Source organism: Neopsephotus bourkii, unplaced genomic scaffold (genome assembly GCF_033783945.1).
Source record: "Neopsephotus bourkii isolate Nb327-2 ecotype Australia unplaced genomic scaffold, CSIRO-AGI_Nbou_v1 NB_593, whole genome shotgun sequence".
Lineage (NCBI taxonomy): Eukaryota > Metazoa > Chordata > Aves > Psittaciformes > Psittacidae > Neopsephotus > Neopsephotus bourkii.
The window spans coordinates 1,003,146-1,021,361 of record NW_026901094.1 but is presented as its reverse complement, the minus strand read 5'-3'; the positions used below and the strand labels follow the sequence as shown (position 1 = coordinate 1,021,361).

General features: G+C 49.2%; 1 protein-coding gene across 16 annotated transcripts in view; it reads left to right on the top strand.

The window, feature by feature from the left end:
• Positions 1 to 18,216, top strand: part of CAMTA1 (calmodulin binding transcription activator 1) — a 286,114-nt gene that overhangs the window by 252,124 nt on the left and 15,774 nt on the right. For 11 of the 16 annotated variants that reach the window (XM_061351579.1, XM_061351580.1, XM_061351584.1 and 8 more), the window contains 11 exons: positions 9,574 to 9,713; positions 9,948 to 10,144; positions 10,486 to 10,564; positions 10,931 to 11,246; positions 11,424 to 11,947; positions 12,546 to 12,733; positions 13,130 to 13,376; positions 13,844 to 13,915; positions 14,824 to 14,844; positions 17,775 to 17,968; positions 18,134 to 18,208. In XM_061351579.1, the coding sequence (XP_061207563.1) occupies positions 9,574 to 9,713; positions 9,948 to 10,144; positions 10,486 to 10,564; positions 10,931 to 11,246; positions 11,424 to 11,947; positions 12,546 to 12,733; positions 13,130 to 13,376; positions 13,844 to 13,915; positions 14,824 to 14,844; positions 17,775 to 17,968; positions 18,134 to 18,208 (2,053 nt within the window). Of the gene's footprint in view, positions 1 to 827; positions 1,743 to 9,573; positions 9,714 to 9,947; positions 10,145 to 10,485; positions 10,565 to 10,930; positions 11,247 to 11,423; positions 11,948 to 12,545; positions 12,734 to 13,129; positions 13,377 to 13,843; positions 13,916 to 14,823; positions 14,845 to 17,774; positions 17,969 to 18,133; positions 18,209 to 18,216 lie in introns of those variants that run through there. The other 5 variants (XM_061351587.1, XM_061351577.1, XM_061351582.1 and 2 more) reach the window with 3 other exon arrangements.

Genomic DNA, 18,216 nt, shown 5'->3' with positions numbered 1-18,216 from the left:
GTAGAGGTGACTGGATGCTTAACTTTACATCTTGGATTTTACCATAAAAAATATATATTATGGTTTCCTCAGGAGGAGAGATGAAAGTTCTGTGCTGTGTTACGGGGCTCACTGGGATGAGTGAGCCTTGGTAGAGGACGTGCTTGCTCCTTACTAAGAACTACACTATGAACGTTAAGTGTTCCATTCATCCTCCTCTTCTTTACCGACTCCTGACTTTGTGGAGGCTTTGGCTGTTCTGTTTATATCCCTGTGGAGATTTGTTTGGGGTTTTGCTTTCACAAGGGATCCTTAAGGACAGGCTGCTCTGTTGCCTGTCTTCTGTTGCTTTGAGTGCATATCCAGACTGTCCTTTCTATTCTGGCTCTGTTGTGCCTCAAGTGAGGAGCGTTTCATTTTATGCTCTGGATGTTGTCTTTCGAGCCAGCCTGACTTCCCGCTCACACCCCCGCTGCCTCGGGAAAGCCTGTGCTTGCTCCGAGCTGCATGACGGACCGCGCTCCGTGCGGGGGGGGCCTGCAGTTCCTCCCGGCTGGGAGCGACTGCACAGGCGGCCCCTGGAGCTGCGTGCCGGGGGTCCGCGCTCGGGAGCGATGGATGAAGTGTCCTTGTTCGCGGTGCAGCGGGATGGGAACCGTGAGGGCACGTGTTCCGGAGCCGCCCGGTGCCCGCCCGGTGCCCGCAGGGGCGGGGCCGGGTCCTCCGAGCGTAGGGCGCGCGCTTGTAAACACGGCGGCGGCAGCCAATGGGAAACCGGTGACGTCACCGCGCGGGGCGGGGCCTGGCGGCCGGCGGCGGCGGAGGGGAGCGGCGCGAAGCGGGGCAGGGCCGCCCGCCCGCCGGGCCGCGCCGGCACAGACAATGGAAGGCGGCGACCGCAGCCGCTTCCCGCCGCCCGCGGCCGTACCGGGCCGCCGCTGAGCGCTGGGGCGGGGAGGCCAGGCCGTGGGACGGGGCTGCGATCCCGCTATGGCGGCGCCGGGCGGCCCCGGCGTGGGCTGAGGGCGGTGGCGGGACACAGCACCCCCGAGGCAAGCCTGAGGTGAAGCGCCCGGCGGCGGGGTCTCGGGGCTGCACTCACACCCCCGCTGCAAGCGCCCCGAGCCCGGTGAAGTGCCGCAGCTCGGGCCGGTACCGCTCCCTACGGGTGCGAGAGGGTGTCGGGCGCGGCGATGCGCCCTGGGGCGCGCCCGGGGTAACCGACTCCCAGCCCCTCGCCTGCGCCGCCGCACGGGACACCGGTGCCTTTGTTGGCCGCCCGCTGCCGCGGGGCTCGCCCGCAGGCTCCAGCGCGGGTCCGTCCGTCCGTGATCGCCCGGGGCTCTGAGGCAGCGGCCGCCCGTGGCTGGAGAGGGGTGGCCCATCTCCGCGCAGAGGCTCCCCCGTCCCCCCATGCTGGACCGTGCCGGAGCCCTTCGGTCCTGCGAGGCCGCCCCGAGGCTCCAGTCCCCGGGCACTTGCGTGCCGCGCCATGCCCGCAGCCGCTGAACCTCCCTCGGTGTCGTCTTCCGCTGCGAACGGCCGGACTCTCCCGCTTCCGAAGCATGCCGGTGAGCGCTAGCCAGAGCGGGCAGCGCTGAGCCTCCCGCCCGCGCCGCGGTGGGCGGAGGAGCTCCAGCCGGCTGCGAGGATGCCACAGACGCCAGCCAGGTCCGTGCGGGAGCCCGCTCTGTCCGCCCCTGCCGCAGGGTCTGCACCAGATGCTGGCTGGAGCCTCCACTGATGCCTCTGTAGACTCCCAGGTCAGTCCTGTGGTGCCAGATGTTGTTTGGTTTATGTCCCGGGAAGCAGGTAGAGGTACTGCAGAGGGGTCCGGGACCCCCGTCCTATGCAGGTGGCTGTGCAGATGTGCCAAAGTACTGCTTTCAGTAAGTATTACAGGACGATGTGTTGTGCAGTAGTTCGATTTAAATCTGCATGCTTCTGTGTTGTCCAGCACCCTGCTGTACTTAGGACGTAAACGCGCGCCTTTTCCAGCTCACTGTTCCTCCCACTTCTCCCTGAGCCTCCAGCTGTGGGATGTGGTTGCATTTCCATCTGCTTGCCCTCCCTTGTTGGTCCCCATCCCTTCCAGAGGGACGTTAGGATGCAAGTTTAGAGTTACGACAGCACTTTTATTGTAGTATCACGAGTGCATCCTCAACCCTCTAGCTTCCAGTCTCTATTCTGTGTTGCTACAGTGTAGGATGAGGTCAGCAGCCCAGACCTTCCCTGGGGAGCATAGGGATGCTTGAAGCACACACCTTCTCTATACCTTGCAAAGCTTGTTTTGCAGGGTGCTTCATCAAAGAGAGTGGGACATGAAGGAGGCTTTAGAAAATGATGTAGGCCACTCCCAGTTTAGAGATGGGGTAAACATGAGTGATGTCTGAAAGCTCCCGGTAACGGAGGTCTTGATCTCTTTTGCTGACCTGTTCTAGTGCTTCACAGCTTTGTCGTTTGCAGCAGTTCCTGTTCATCTAATTTTGGAGCAAATAGAAGCTGGTTTAGATCATTCTGCTCCTAAGTCAGTGATTGCTGAATATTTTGATGCTGGAGTTCGCAGGTTTTGCAAGAGGGAGTCTCTGTGAGCAGTGGGTAGGTGAGCAGCAGCACGGCACGTCCTCCTAGGTTGTTGCTCTTCACACACATCCACAAGCACATCTTTTGTAGTTGGTACCTGTGGGAAAGTACAGCCAATTTCTGACCTGGGGTGCAGAGAGTGACCTTAGGCAACTGTTTTTATACAAATTACTAGGTAACACAGGAAGTGTTGTCTTGTGTGCCCTGCTTAAAATGCATCAAGGCTTGGCTGAAATCTCCCCTGCTTTGCTGAAGTAGCTGTTTCTGGATAGTGTGAAAATCTTGCCATCCCTAAGCTGTGGGGAAGAGAAGGCTGAAATGAAAAGGCAGCAAGTGCTTTTCGGTGTTGGTACAGAGACTGTCGCTTGGGAAGAAACCAGCCTGAGCTACCCCCATTCTCCTCTGCTCTAGTAATGGCATGATGAAAGTAGGGAAGGATCATCTTTGGAGAGAGCACTGACTGCTGGGAATGACAGGGAGGAACAGAGGAGTCCCAAATGGCATGTGAGTAATAGCTGAAGTCCTACAGCTTTAGAAGAACCATGGGAAAAGTGTGGCCAGTCAGAAGGCTTGCTCTGGTAGGTGGATTAATGGCTTATAATCAGAGACAGTGGATGTGCAGGTCTGGACTAGTTCAGTATTCCTGCCCATGCCCAGTAGTGTTTATTTCTTCTTTGACACACACACTCTCTTCAGCTGTCACTTAGGTTCACAGAGTGAATACAGTGTTCTCCTCATCTCATGCCTCAGTTGTTGTGGCATTTCTCAGTAACCAGAAGGCTTGGAAGTGACCTGCCTCACTGGCACAGGTATGCATTTGTCTTAGAATACTAAGGAAAAATGCAGAGTGCTTCCATTTGCTGGTAGAGACTATGACCTGTAATAGCTCACTGCTAAACAGCTTTTTGTAAGATGCATTGAGGTTGCCACAGCAGTTTCATTTCAGAAATGTGTATTCCTGCAATGATGACACCTCAGAATTAAGAACTAAACCACATGAAATTGATACTGCAGCCTGAAAGGTGTTCAGGGTTTTTACATAGAAAAGAATTGGGCAGGATTTTTATAGGCAAGTGACAGATGATTTATAAAATAGGAGCAGCACAGTGGCACTCAGGAAGGGATGTGTCCTTAGGCTGCTTCCATCCCCACCCACAGCTTGCACTGGATGAGAAAGGATGGTATGTCTGACTTGCTCTGCAGAACAGCAAAATGTCTTTGCACTGCAGGGGTTTTTACAGTGCTCAGCTGTTGCACTTGTTAGATCCAGTCTGTGTGTGCTCATGGAGTGACTCTGTAACACAGGCACTGCTGTTAAAACTGCACGTGCTGAGAAGCCAGTGCCCTCAGAGTGGCTTCCTATCTTCAGAGTATTTAAGCACACTACTTGGGACACGTGAGGATGCAGGTCTCACACACTAGCATTAGTTCAGTGGTTAGAAGTCCGTGGGGAAATAATTATTTCCTGTACAGATAATGCCCCTATGGAACGTGCAGGAAACCATGCACCTCATCCTTTAGTCCATCCTAATATTGTTTGTTATTAGATTGTGCAAAACCAAACCCAAAACCCAACCAACTAACCCAGACCTCAGGTGAGAGTGTAAAACAGAGCAAGTGGTCTGGACACATCACTCCATGCCTGGACCGTAGTGGTGTTCCAGGTACCCCACAAAGGAAGTGCAAGTCCTGAGATTCCGTGTGTGCTGGAGTAGCTTTACCACGTGTTGTAGTAAAGCATGAGCAAGGGGCAGTGATTTGAGCCGATTCCCATTGGGAACACTGCTTACATAGCTCCACAAGAGAAAGAACGCAGTGTTTCTTCTTCTTGAGAAGAGGGTTAGGAGATGGGAAGGGCCGTGCAGCAGAGGGGCAGGTGAAGCATTGAATGGAAAGCTACACTGCAGCAAAGCCACACCTGCTTTGGTCCCTGTTTCTCTATATCATTTAGGATAGGAACTCCACCCTGACTCTCACCAAAGTCTCCAGTGTCTTCTCTCCTAAGGGCAGATGAACTGGCTGAGTGAAGGAATGTAGAATGTCTTGTGGTGATTCTTCAGGCACTTGCGTCTAATCACATGTGCATCCATTACCCTTTCAGAGTCTCACTTAGGAAATGCAGTATTTATTAGAGGCCACTAAAGGAGAAAATGGAGGTGTGACTTCCAGAGCCAGGGAGTTCAGTTTACCTCCTCTGCTGCATGTTCTATCTGCTGCCTGCTGTGGTGGCTCATAGAGCTCTTGGTACAGCTCTGCTTTAAATTCATCAGTGAAGGGATCAGGGCTAAGAAAATGCCAGTGGTTTGAACCAGCCTGTTAATGTGAAACTCTATCCCCGTTATCTGCCTGTAACTCTGCAAGTGTGCTTGCTGTAGCTCTGTAAAATGCCAACTGAGTGAGTAACAAGGCATTAAAAGTCTTGTACCAGAACAGTTTTGCACCTCAAGAAATGTTCTGTCCAGAACCTCCTGTTGTTACTGTCATCAGTAGTACAAATTACAAGCAGCTCAGTCTGCACTCAAAGGATGGTTCATGTTTTAGGGAAATGAGTGTAAGATGCAAGCTCGTTTCTTAATACAGGTCAGTCTGACCAAGCAGCTCTATCCAGTGTCTCCCAGTCAGGCTGCCCTTGGGCTGCAGGGCAGCCCAGCATGACATGACACTGGGACAGCTGGTTTCTTCAGGAGGGCTGAATCCTGCAAATAAACACCAGCAGGAATAGAGCTGTTTCCTCTGCTTGGTTTTGAATCCGTGGCACAGCTTCTCAGCCCCCTGTGAAGGGCTGAGGACAACAGAAGTGAAAATGGCTTTGTGTGTGATGGAACAGATCCCTAAATTACACGTGATCTAGGGGTACACTTGGGGATTGCAGATTCACAGGAGGTGCAGGGTGAGAGGGGTAAAGCATGAGTGAGTGGATGCCTGTAGCTCCAACAGATCCCAAAAGCTTCAGAGCTCCCATCAGATCACAGCAGCTCCATGAGACCAGGCTCGTGGGGCTCCTCTGTTCACAAAACAAGCCCTTAGGGCCTGAAGCCACCACCTCTTCATGCTGTGCTAAGGGATAATGGTGAGAAGCAATTCTGATGTTACATTTCTGTTGTTAAATTTGAACAAGAATAATTTCCAGGGATGATTGAATGTTCAGAATGGTTTTTGTGGATTTCTGAGGTGTTTTGGAGCTGCAGGAGTGTGGTCATTTCCACTGCCTTCGGTGGAGGCAGCCTTGAAGAACAGCTTCAGAAACCTTCGTTTGGGTTTCTTAGAGAATATTGTAATGTTTCTTCAGATTTATATGCAGTGAAAAACTCAAAAAATGGAAACATTTACAAGTCTAATTTTTTGGCTCATAAATCTGGAATTTCATCGTCAAAGAGCAGTGTCCTTGGGTAAAACCTTAAATACGTGGAAATGTTTGTATCCACACACATCTTTGCTGCCTCTGAAAAGAGATTGCTTCCAGTGCAAGACATGTGCTTGTGCTGGGCTGGACATGTTTAGATTTCCTATATATAATGTGACAGGAGAAAAGCTGCTTTTGATGACAATTTGTATGCTGCTGAGCTCTCATCGTCAGTGCACTGCGAGACAGATCCTTGTCGTGAGATCCTCTGTTGAATATAGAAGACAAGAATGTGGAAACTGTGTTTCTGTAACTTCACTGCCTGCTAAGCAGCGTGGCTCTACACAGACCCCTCAAGTGAGAAGACAGGAAAGCATGTGGCTAGCAAAATAATTAACAAGGGATAAAGGGTCTTGAACTTTCCAGAGTGATACCTGTAGTGTGCAGCCCTATGGCTCTTATAGCCCATCTCTTAAGTATTGTGAGGTAAATTGTGTATCTTCAGCTTGTCTGTTTTCGTTTACACTCCATTTTCATCCTGTTTGTGGGAGGTTTTCTTCCTGCTCCACAAACAGATGTTCTGATCTTCCACTCACAGAGTGATGGATGTTCTCACTGCTGCTTCCACATGCCGTTAATCTGGTGTGCGTCCAGGCCTTGCTGTGTAGATTCCAACTCTTGAAGCACAACCAGTTGCTGTCTTCCCTTCCTGTACTTGTGATCAGTTGCTTTTGAAGGGGACTCCTTGATGTACTTGGTACCATGGAATTGATCATGGAAACAATAGACATAAATACCTTTGAACTTGCCATCAGCTGTGGCTTTGTTCTAGCTGCTTTAGGTGACAAGTTTGATCCCATGGGAAATGGGCAGCACAGAGATATTTTCCATCACTACCACCCCAGGTACCTTGTTTGCTGCCTGGAGTTTTCTAATCCTGCTGTTGGGTAAGTGGGCAGTCTCTGCTACACATGGAGAGGGCTCTGGTGCTCCAGGATGCTTGTTTCCGCTTCCCATTTTACTAATAGCAATGTATTTCCCACCTGCTTGTAGAGTGAGCAGTGATTTACAACCGTCTATGAAAAGCATCATTGTCTTGGTAAGATGCTAAAGGTACAGGTTTAAGACATTGTTGAGTTTATAAGGTCTGTCCTTCATACTCCTGTTAAGTCAAACAGAAACCCTTTACTACCTAAAATCAAGTAGTCCTGCCCTAAATACTTCATGGGAACAGTGTCAGTTGCCTGAATAGGAATACGTGGGAGCACTAGATGCTGTTTCCTAAGAAAAGTTCCCTGCTTTGCTTGCCTTGTTTCAGTGTTCCCATCTGGGGACAGTGGTGTTCGACAGCACCTTTAGTAGCTTCAGTCCTCTGACAAGAAGTGCCAAGAGGTGCTTGGTATCGGGAAAGATCAAGGCTTCACTCGTTAGGGATCACAGAGCTTAAAGAGCCTGGAAAATGGACACAAAGATGGGGCTCTCCAGTTCTGTTCCACTGGTTTCAGCTTAGAAAGAAAAAAGGGTGGTGGGGAATAGTATTCTGCACAGTGTTATTCTGCATCTCACTGGGATAGTTTTCTCCTGCTGTTTCTGGCTGTACAGAATAATTACTCTCTTTTGACAGTTAAATGGGTAGGAGTAACTCCCCAGTATCTTGTAGCCTTGAGCTTGTTGTTGTGTAACATCAGTTCAGGCCACATTTCTTCTTTATAAAGGATGCTGCTTTTGCTCATGCAAGGTGTGCTACCCAGGGTGTGTTGGTACTCAGCTGTAACACAGTGCACATGCTGGACACGCAGGGAGAGTGGCATTGAACATGCAGAGCAGCACCATGAGCCTGCATGGCCGCTGCTCTTGGTGCCCGAGGTGCAGCAGCTCTGTTTGGCACAGGCCTGCAGGGTGCGGGTGGCTCAGCGGTGCCAGGTCTCTGTCAGTCTCTGCAGTGTACGTGCTCTGCCTGGCAATGGGGAAGGAGGAGACAGCGACATGGACTGCACTGCAGCACACTGCAGCACTCCTGGAACAAAGACGTGCTGGGATAACACGGCTTCTGCTGCTGCTGCTGCTGCTGAGGGCTAACAGGGACACAGCTCCATTTCCTCATGGAGCTCAGCCGCTTGCCCAGAGGCTTGGCAATTAACAGGACAACTCAAGTATTAATAAGGGTCTAATAATAAGTAGCAGTGGTTTGGAGTAGGTAGGAAAAGACCCTAGTGAGCTCCCCTCTGAAATGAGGTGAGGCAGGGTGCTGGCTGTGCTCCTTTGTCCCTGGCTCTTGAGCAGTCAGACTGGGATGCTGCGTGACACTGCAGTGGGGCTGGCCAGGAGGGTCTCCTATCAGACCACAGCATCCTCTTGGAGAGAAGGATATCTTCAGCCAGTGGACCTGAGCTGTCTCTTATCAACGGTCTGCAATATGGGTCCTCAGTGCAGTACAGCAGAGAGATTGTCTCTCTAATACCCTCTAGTGAGCTGTGCTTTGCAGAGTGTAGTATACAAGTACTCCTGTAACCTTCCAGGGAGGATTCTGCATGGAATCAGGTCACTCAAAGAAGACTTTCTGGTTTAAAACTTAATCAGTTTGTTCATTTTGATGTGTATGACTGTCAGTGGGCTTTATTCTGTGCTTATCAGTGCTCTGCACCATCACATCAACTCCATGGATGCATGAAACCATGCAGGATGAGGGTTGTCTTTTCCCCACAGTTTCTTATACGTGCACAATAGCAAGGTTCATTAAATGTTCCCTATCCACAAAATCAGGCTGCCCAGCTGTACATGAGCTGCATGAGGCTTGTGGGTCACAATACAGAAGGAGCCCTCTGTGTTTGCAGCCACTTGAGCTGCACTGACTGGCTCTGAACACAAAAGGATTGCTCTACAGTATCAGGTTTAGCAATGTCCCATCTGAATTTCCCTGCTCCACAGTTCAAGCATTCATCACTGTTTTGTAGTGCTAGGTTACAATGGAAGGAGGAGAAAACAACTAATACAGCCTTGAGACAAGGCCCCACAGAGACAAGGGGGCTCAGGAGTTGTACTTTTCAGAATGACGTTAGTGGATTATCAGTACCCATGCTCTGATTTCAGGTACTTCTGTTTCTGGTACTTGACTGAGGCTGTTTCCCAAGAAAGGGAGTCTGTCAGTGCCTTTCTAAAGGCTCCTTTTGCTAAGCACAGAAGGAAGCAGAGGAATCTTTTCCTCCGGGTACCATTCCTGCATGGATTCAGGAGGCAAGGCAGGCTGAATTCAGCACTCTCGTCAAGTAGATTGTCTCTAAAAGGAAGAGTATTTTGCCAGGTATGACCCTGCTGAAGTGCTGTCTGAATGGTTTATACTTGCTTAGGGTTTACTTATGTTCATAAAGAAGTTGAGTTATGCTGGTGCTTTACTGTGTGCCTGCAGCTAGAATCACTGTCTTCTGCCTGCATTTTTCATTTCTCTGCCTGTTTTCTTTAAGGAATTTCTCTGGAATTGCAGTCAAAGGGCTGCTGCAGGAACTTGCAGCACTAGGATGCTGCAGGGCAAGTGTCCCTGTGCATTGCCAAGCAGAGCAAATCTCCTGTGTGACTTCCAGGATAGCTGTTAGTGGCTTCCTGCAGTAGGCTGCCAAAACCTGAGCTTTCTTTCCATGGCAGTATCATCATTCTGGCTTTCTCCAACCTAGATAACCAGTTCAGGATGTCAATATTGGAGCGACTTGAGCAGATGGAGAGGAGAATGGCTGAAATGACAGGCTCCCAGCAGCACAAACAAGGAGTAGGAGGCGGGAGCAATGGGAGCGGGAACGGAGGAACGCAGGTACAGGTACGAACCTTGCTGTGTCCAGACACGGCAGCTTTATGCTTGCTTTGGGGGTTGGTGGTGGTGAGAAGGGCTGTAGTTTTCCCTAAGCAAGCCTGGTTTTGGGTGTCTTTAGGAGCAGTTGGCTTTCACTTGCATCTGCCACTGTCTCAGTACTTCTAGGAGGGCCAGGCTGCCTGCTCCGGGCAGGTTGCGGCTCCCGTCAGTGGTTAAACTGGGATGTGTGTGGTGTTTCAGTGCGTTTCTGGGACTGGGACACTGGGCAGCTGCTTTGAGAGCCGCGTGGTGGTGGTGTGTGAGAAGATGATGAGTCGTGCTTGCTGGGCAAAGTCCAAACACTTGATCCATTCAAAGACCTTCCGAGGAATGACCCTGCTCCACCTCGCTGCTGCCCAGGGCTATGCTACACTGATCCAGACCCTCATCAAATGGCGGTAAGACCCAGCCCATTGGGCTCTGGGGTGTCAGTACAGGCATGGCAGAAGCATGTGTGTGCTCTGCTTGGTGGTACAAACAGCCAAGTCCCTGAACTCGTTCCTGTCCCTTGATCTGATAGGACCTATCTGATGGGACCTATCTGATGGGACAGCAAGTCCAATCACTGGCTGTAGCATGCTCTTAAAGTCTCTGGGGGGGGCACTATCTGTAATAAACGTGTCGTGGACATATGTGTGACCACTTCTGTGTTGTGTGGTGTGCTGGGAAAAGCTGTGCATTTAGGCAATGTTCCTAACATAGCTACAGAGCATCATTTGTTCTGTTGTTTCCTCTGCAGCACCAAACATGCAGACAGCATTGATCTGGAGCTGGAAGTTGACCCTTTGAATGTGGATCATTTCTCCTGCACTCCTCTGGTAAGAGCAGGGACTGAAACTTCTGGGAGAGTCTGAGGACCCTCTGGAGTTCTTCCTGATGTGTTACTTTCCTAATGTGTTTCACACTCTGAAGAGTGGGTGTTTCTTGTGTGTCCTTGCTGTGCAAACGGTAGGACATGGCACTCTCAGCTTCCTGGTATTTTGTTGAGAGAGACCTCTCTGATCTGAGAGACTCCTTTGCATGTGAGGCTGCTCTGTCTTTGCGGGGATGCTAGTGTCCAGCCATGTTATGGTTTTGCTTCTCAGAGGTGTTTTTCCATGAGCTGGGGTCCAGACTCAACTGCCTGAGCGAGAAGGAAGGAGAAGGAAGGCTGCCCAATGGGTCAGTTGTCTTTTCTTTTTCAGATGTGGGCATGTGCCCTGGGCCACATGGATGCAGCTGTGGTGCTGTACAAGTGGGACCGCCGAGCCATCTCTATCCCTGACTCCCTTGGGAGACTGCCACTGGCCATTGCCCGGTCTCGGGGCCACGTGAAGTTGGCAGAGTGCTTGGAGCAGCTACAGAGAGATGAGCAGACTCAGCTTGGGCAAAACCCCAGGATCCAGTGCCCTTCAAGCACAGACTCCAACACAGAAAACTGGGTGTCCCAGTGGCAGAGTGAGCTTATTGCCTCTCAGGAGCCTCAGAAGGGAGTCACTGTGATTTCCAGTACAAACACAGGTAAAACAACGCAGTGGGTAGTATCATCCCTAGGTGATAGTTACCCCCTTTGCACATACTATCTTAGAGCATGGCACAAACCTCTGCCTGTAGCTCTGTGGCAGAAGCTGTTGTAGTTCCTGCAGCAGTCATGGGTTTGCATCTTTCCATTTTGACCATTGATCTGTTTGTTTCCAGAGCTGAGACGACCAAGATCAGAACCTTCCAGTTACTACAGTAGTGAGACTCAGAAAGATTACCCTGCACCCAAAAAGCATAAGTTGAGCCCTGAGTATTTTCAAGCCCGGCAAGAGAAGCTGCTTTCCACTGCGTTGAGCCTGGAACAACCAAGCATCAGGAAGCAGAACTCCAGCTCCAAGCAATCTGCCACTGAGACAATCAGCCCCAGTGAAGGGATAAGGGACTATGGCCGAGAGCTCTCCCAGCACATCCCAGAAGTTACGGGGTACCGGAGCTCTGGCAGCCAATCGGGCATCAAATGGAACCCAAAAGACATTTATATTGGTGTGTCTGCAGTGCAGGTGGCAGGGAGCCAGAAGGGGGCTGTGCTGGGGAAGGACACGGTAACCCATCGGCTACGCCAGCGGGAGCAGATGAACGTGCTGATGATGGCTGACAGGGAGATGGTGGATGCAGAGCTCTTGTCCTATAGGGACAATGCAGGGGATGAGGACTGCTTACACCAAATGGATGACTTGCAGGTAAACATACCCATAACAAGCAGCTCAGCAGACTAAGAGAGCAGTGACTGCACAGAGGAGCCTAAGTGTGAGAAACTCTGGAGGCCTTAAGGGACTTTGTGTTGTGCTTTGTGAAAGGAGGTGCTCAGTGTATGGTTTGTTCCAGTTTCAAAGGGTGTCCTTCCAACATGGACACACGGGTTCATGGCTATCATTTAGGGTCATGCACTGGCATATACTTCAACCATGTACAGAATGCACAGAATTGCAAGGGAATTGCCAGTTCTCTCTCGGCAAAGGAGTGGCAGGCTTGCTTTTCCTTTGGAAACAAGATCGCAGTGGCAGCTGTCAGTGGCATACAGCAAAGGCCCAATGACATAAAGCTTTCACCAGGTCCCTGTGCACTCAAAGGGGTGTGGGGAATAGGAAACCTCTCAGTACTTTGTCAGAAGAGACAGAAAATGAGCTTTAGTTAATGAATTTCCCTCCAGTGCTGAGACAAGCAGTAGACTCCAGCTACCACAAGCTGGGGGGAAATGGGGCAGTCTGAAGCTGGGCTGTAACATGCGAGCTCCTGCTGCCAGGCAGCCAAAGTTTGCTCTCCTCTCCCCCTCCCCAGGTGAACATGATGACACTTGCAGAGCACATTATTGAAGCAACGCCTGACAGGATCAAGCGGGAGAATTTTGTGCCAATGGAGTCACCGCTGGTGGAGAGAACAGACAGTGCTGCCATGAGCACCACAATGAGCTGGCTGGCCAGTTACCTTGCTGATGTCGATCATCTGCCGAGTGCTGCACAGATAAGGTCAGTAAGAGCTGGGGAGTTGCTCTGGGTTTTTGAGTGGACCGAATGCTGGGCAGCATGCCCTGATTCTTTAGCCTGCAGATGCTGGTTCTCGGTGGGACTCGGTGCTGGTGTTCCAAGCCCAGCCACACTCTCATGGTCAAACATAATGCTGCCAGCACAGCCACAAATGGGAGTGCATGCAGCAGGAGGGGCAAGTGGCCACGAGGTCTGACTTGTGACTTCTCTTGAGGTGCCAAGTCTGTGCAGTGCAGCTCAGGAATGTGGGACGTTGCTTGGAGAGAGGGAGGGGAGCATGAGCTTCTACCTTGAGCTCAGAAGTGTTGTAGTCCTTATCTGTGATGCCAGCCCAGGTGCTTTATGAGCCATTAATTCCTGCTGTGATTGGTATTTCAGAAGTCTGTATAGTGAACCCCTGACCCCTTCTTCGAACACCAGCTTGAGCCCTGCAGGCTCACCCATCAGTGAAATAGCTTTTGAGAAACCCAGCCTTCCCTCGGCAGCAGACTGGTCTGAATTCCTGAGTGCATCCACCAGCGAGAAGGTAGAAAATGAGTTTGCACAGTTAACTCTGTCTGATCATGAGCAGAGAGAACTCTATGAAGCTGCCAAACTCGTCCAGACAGTGTTCAGGAAATATAAGGTACGTGGCCAACACATCCAATGTCTTCCTTGTTAGGTGTGAGAGAGTATTTGTAACACATGGGTAATACATCCTTCTGGGACAAAGATAGACTTTCTGTCATCACCTTTTCAGTGATTCTAGCATTTGCTGGTCAATATTTACCCAGCAGCTACCCTACTGGAGAGAGCATGCCATGCCATAGCATGTCTTCCGTGCTGGAACAGCACTCACAAAGTGTCTCTTCAAAATATACTCTATGTATATGGAGAGAAATTGGTTGCTCAGTTGGTGTAAAGCTCCAGTTTCCAGGGTTTGTCCCTAAGTGAATTGATGGTAGAGACATATCCTGGAAGTGCCTAGGCCTGAATGGCACTGATAGGAGAGATTTAAAAGTAGATGCTCTGCAGGATGCTGTGAACCAGTTACCATCGCCTGTCCTGGTTTTCAGTGCACTGTGCTTATTGCTTCTTTCCTTCTTGGCACAGGGTCGTCCTCTTCGGGAACAGCAAGAGGTGGCTGCTGCCGTCATTCAGCGTTGCTACCGAAAATACAAACAGGTAATGAAAGAAGTGAAATGTTAGGAAACACATGTAAGTGCCATGGACACAGCCCTTTGTAATGGGAATTATCCCACTGTTCCTCCCAGCATGCTGTAATGAAATAGCCTGCTCAGGCACAACTGAAAAGGAAGGAAAATTCATGTCCTGAGTCTTAATTTTGGAGGGAATCCTTAAAAGTATTTTGTGTTGATGCCTGCATTTTTGCTGAGACAAGAGGGCAGTGATGTTTTCCATATTGGCCTTTATGCATGCTATAACCTGGTGAGACTATTCTCTGACTAGTTGCTTGCCAAATTTCATTGTGAAATTGAAGTTGGTTTTGCCTTTGCTAAAGGTGAAGATGAAAACTAGGTTGTTTTAGTTTGCACATCCTAAACTTTTAACCTATGGGAAGTCCCGTGTTGTAGCTTGATGTGAGTTGTTCCAGGACTGAGGCTGTTCTCCAGGCTCTAGTTGGAGACACGCTTTTAGGCTGAGTTCTCAACCCCAGAAAAAGAAGATACCTTTTTGTTTCTCTGGTTGGGTTTTGGTTGGTTGGGACAGGGGCTGGAGCCCACATCCCTCTTTTCACTGTACCTTGCTAGACTCAGGCTGTCTGATGCCAGGCAGCATGCTATGTAAAATAAAAGGCACGATGCCTATGCTCTTTCATTACCTTTGGGAAGCTTTTCTAGTGTTAGGCGACTGCATCATGATTCACATTCAACCTATCACATGGCTGTCATTCTGGAGTGAAGCTTCCTGTAATAGGGAAGCTTAATTCCTTTCCAAAACTGCTTGACAGTCTGCTTTGTCCTGGATCCTGGAATCGCTTCTTTTAGAAAGAAGATGGTTTGGGGTTTTAGTTTTTCATTCTTTATTTGCAGAACTAACATTAACTGTGTATTTTTCTGTTTCTTCCTAAGCTTACTTGGATAGCCTTGAAGGTAATACAAATACAAACACTATTTTGGAAACGATTCCCTGTGGGTCACTAAGTTTCACATTCAGTATAAACCAGGAGAACCTGGCATTTAGTGCAATGTTTTAATGGTATCCACTAAGAAATCACTATAAAACGTTATGGGAGCCATGTAGGGGCTGCCCTGCCGCAGTGTGTCAATGTACAGCTACAAGAAGCTCAGTCTCCTCCTACAAGCACTCATATAAGCAGTGATGGGCTGAGGTGTGGGGAAGGTTTTGAAGCCAGTTTCCAGAGGACAAGTTTTACTTTTGGCTGCTGATTTGCCATCCCTCAGTGATCTTTGCCTTGGCATTTGGGGAACACAGGAGAACATTTATCCCCACCCATGTAGCCAATGTCCTCTGCATTCTGCCTGCCTGCTGAAGTATTTGGAACCTTTGAAATACCTGTGTCCTGAATTCCTAAGACCACCATCTATATTCATGCTTATACTGGAGGCATGACTGTTGGTGCCAGTCTTAAACTGTTCACAGCCAATCATTTTCTATTGTAAAGATGGATTTCTGTGCTGTGCAATGTCCTGCTTTCACTGGAGAGTAGAGTGAGCTGAACTCTTCTCAGAGGTACCCAGGAGGCAAGGTGTGCACTTCCTGTCAGCACAAGTGAGCTTGGGATCACTGCACTACCTGAGCCTTAGCACTTCCCAGAGGTTAGGTGACTTCTGTTTATTCTCTTCCCAGCTGGAGGGGAAAAGGAGAGGGAGCAGCTAGTAAGCTAAGTGGGTCTTAGAGGTGAATGCAAATATATTGGGATCTAGCCTGTCCAGTGACTGCTATTTTCTCTTTCACCTGCCTTATTCCTCTATCATGTACTCCTCAGATCAAGCTTATGACTAGATTGGAACAGTCATAGCTCACATCAGTTTTGTATTTGAACCCTTCTATTTGGGGGTTTGTAACTCAGCCACAGAGATCCCATCTGGGCTAAAAATGTGCAGGGTAACCGTGACCACCCTGTGAGTGGACTTATAAAATAGCTGATTTAAAATCAGAATCTGATCCATTTAATGAAAAATGACAAAAAGAAGAAAAAAAAAAAGAGGCAATTACGAATGGCAAAATAGAAGTGCATCTGCTGACTGCTTCAATTCCAAAAAGTGAAATTTGGTAAATGGTGGTCTGTGATGGTATTGGAGGGGGTTTTGCTTTGGGGTGATGTTGAGGGGTGGGGAGGTGTTTGTTTGCCTTTTGGTTGGGTTTTTTTGTTGTTCCCTCCCTCCCCCATTAGACAGAAAACTCCATTGGGATCTGTTAGGACATTACCCTGTTCAGGGCAGTGGCTGCACTTTCTGTGTCTCATCTGTCTGATAAAGGGAGCAGAAGTCATCACAGATAAAACATCCACGAACAGCAGACACATAAGTGTTGAAAGTGTTAAAACTTTCAAACTGCCATCAGTAAAGAGGAAACCTCTGCTGCAGCGTTAGCTGAGAGGCGTGAAGTCTGGACATTATTCTACATCTTGGGCTTAAAAAGGGCTTTTAAAGGCATGCATGAATGCATACAGTATCTGTGAAGCAGCCATCTACTTGCATGAAAGGAAAAGGATGTAGAATAAAGACTTTAAGAGTTTGTGCCTGATTTATTTGGAATCATGGGCCTAGAAATAATACAGTGCTAGAGGGAGATTTGGATGCTCATCCAGATTTGCCACGTCAGTGGATGCTTGGTACAGACTTCTAATGAGATTTAGCTTTGCTTGTGACTTGGGCTCAAGATTAGGCTTGCTTAACTAACTGTTGTGGGGTTTGGATCATGTTATTCCATTTGGAATGATTGCGTTTACATGGCTGTGTGAGCAGTCAAAACTCCTGCAGTACTGTGCTGTGGCACAGGAACAAGAAATGAGCTGTTTAAAAGTTATTCCTCCCAGGAAAGTGCAATAACTTGTAAATGGCAAGTTCAGTCCTTATAAAAGCAATTTGTTTAAAAGCTATTTTCAAATGAAGACACAAGTGTCTTTTGGTTTTAGTTATAGTCATTCACACTGCTTTATCCTTACAGTCACTTAGTTGGGCATATTTTACTCCTGGTATGAGTCTTTACAAACAGTGGCTGCATAGAAATGAGCATCCTATACTTTGTAAGGGAAACAAACAGTTCCTCTGAGTGCACTCAGTTGATTCATCTCTAACACAGGCCCACTACAGTGTCAACACCACTCGGGATCAGCTTCAGCTGTTCCAAAGGTGTCCATAAGTAATAGTACCACTGGATCTGGTCATTAGTGTATCATGTAAAGCCTCTGCAGACTAGGGATTAAATGGAATCTCAGAGGGATGGAGCACCTCTTGTGTGAAGACAGGCTGAGGGAGTTGGGATTGTTGGAGGAGACTCTGGAAAGACCTTATAGCAGCCTTTTGATACCTAAAGGGGGCTTTATGAGAAAGATGGGAACAAACCTTTTATCAGGGCCTGGAGGGATATGACAAGGGGTAATGGGTTTAAACTGAAAGATTCAGATTAGTTTTAAGGAAGAAATTCTTCATGATGAGAGTAATGAGACACTGGAAGAGGTTGCCCAGAGAGGTGGTAGCTGAAGGTCAGGTGTGACATGGCTCTGTGCAACCTGTTCTAAAGATGTCCCTGCTTATGGCAGGGGGGTTGGACTTAGGTGACCTTAAAAGGTCCCTTCCAACGCAAACCTTTCTGTGACTGTGAATCCTGTCAAGGGGTCAGCAAAGCAGGGAGTTGCTTTCTTGATGCAGACCAGGTTCTGCACCTGATCTCACACTTGGTCCAGTTTGCCATCACCCTTTTCTCATACAGCTCCCAATCAGCAAGTCAGAAACCTGTTTGCTTCTCAGCATGCCCTAGTGCCACAAGACCCTTTCACCACAGGAGCCTGCTGGTTTGGGTGGACTGCCTCAGCTGCTTTTTGTTTCTCTTGCAGTATGCACTTTATAAAAAGATGACGCAAGCTGCCATTCTGATCCAGAGCAAATTCCGAAGTTACTACGAGCAGAAGAAGTTCCAGCAGAGCCGCCGGGCCGCCATGCTCATCCAGCAGTACTACCGCAGCTACAAGGAATGTGGGAAGAGGAGGCAAAACCGTCGGGCAGCCACCATTGTACAGCAGAAACTCAGGTGAGCTCTTGGGCTCTTAGATGCCACCACTACCTTTATATGTTGTTTTGGCACTGCTCAGGGCTGTGCTGTAATACACAGATGGATATAGGATAATTACTCTTGCATTTAGCGTTATTCTCCCCAGTTTTGCCTACACTTCAGTGTTGGGTTTCTTGTGTTTAGAAGCAGTCTGCTTACCAAGAAGCAGGATCAAGCTGCTCGCAAGATTATGCGGTTTTTACGACGCTGCCGCCACAGGTATGGCA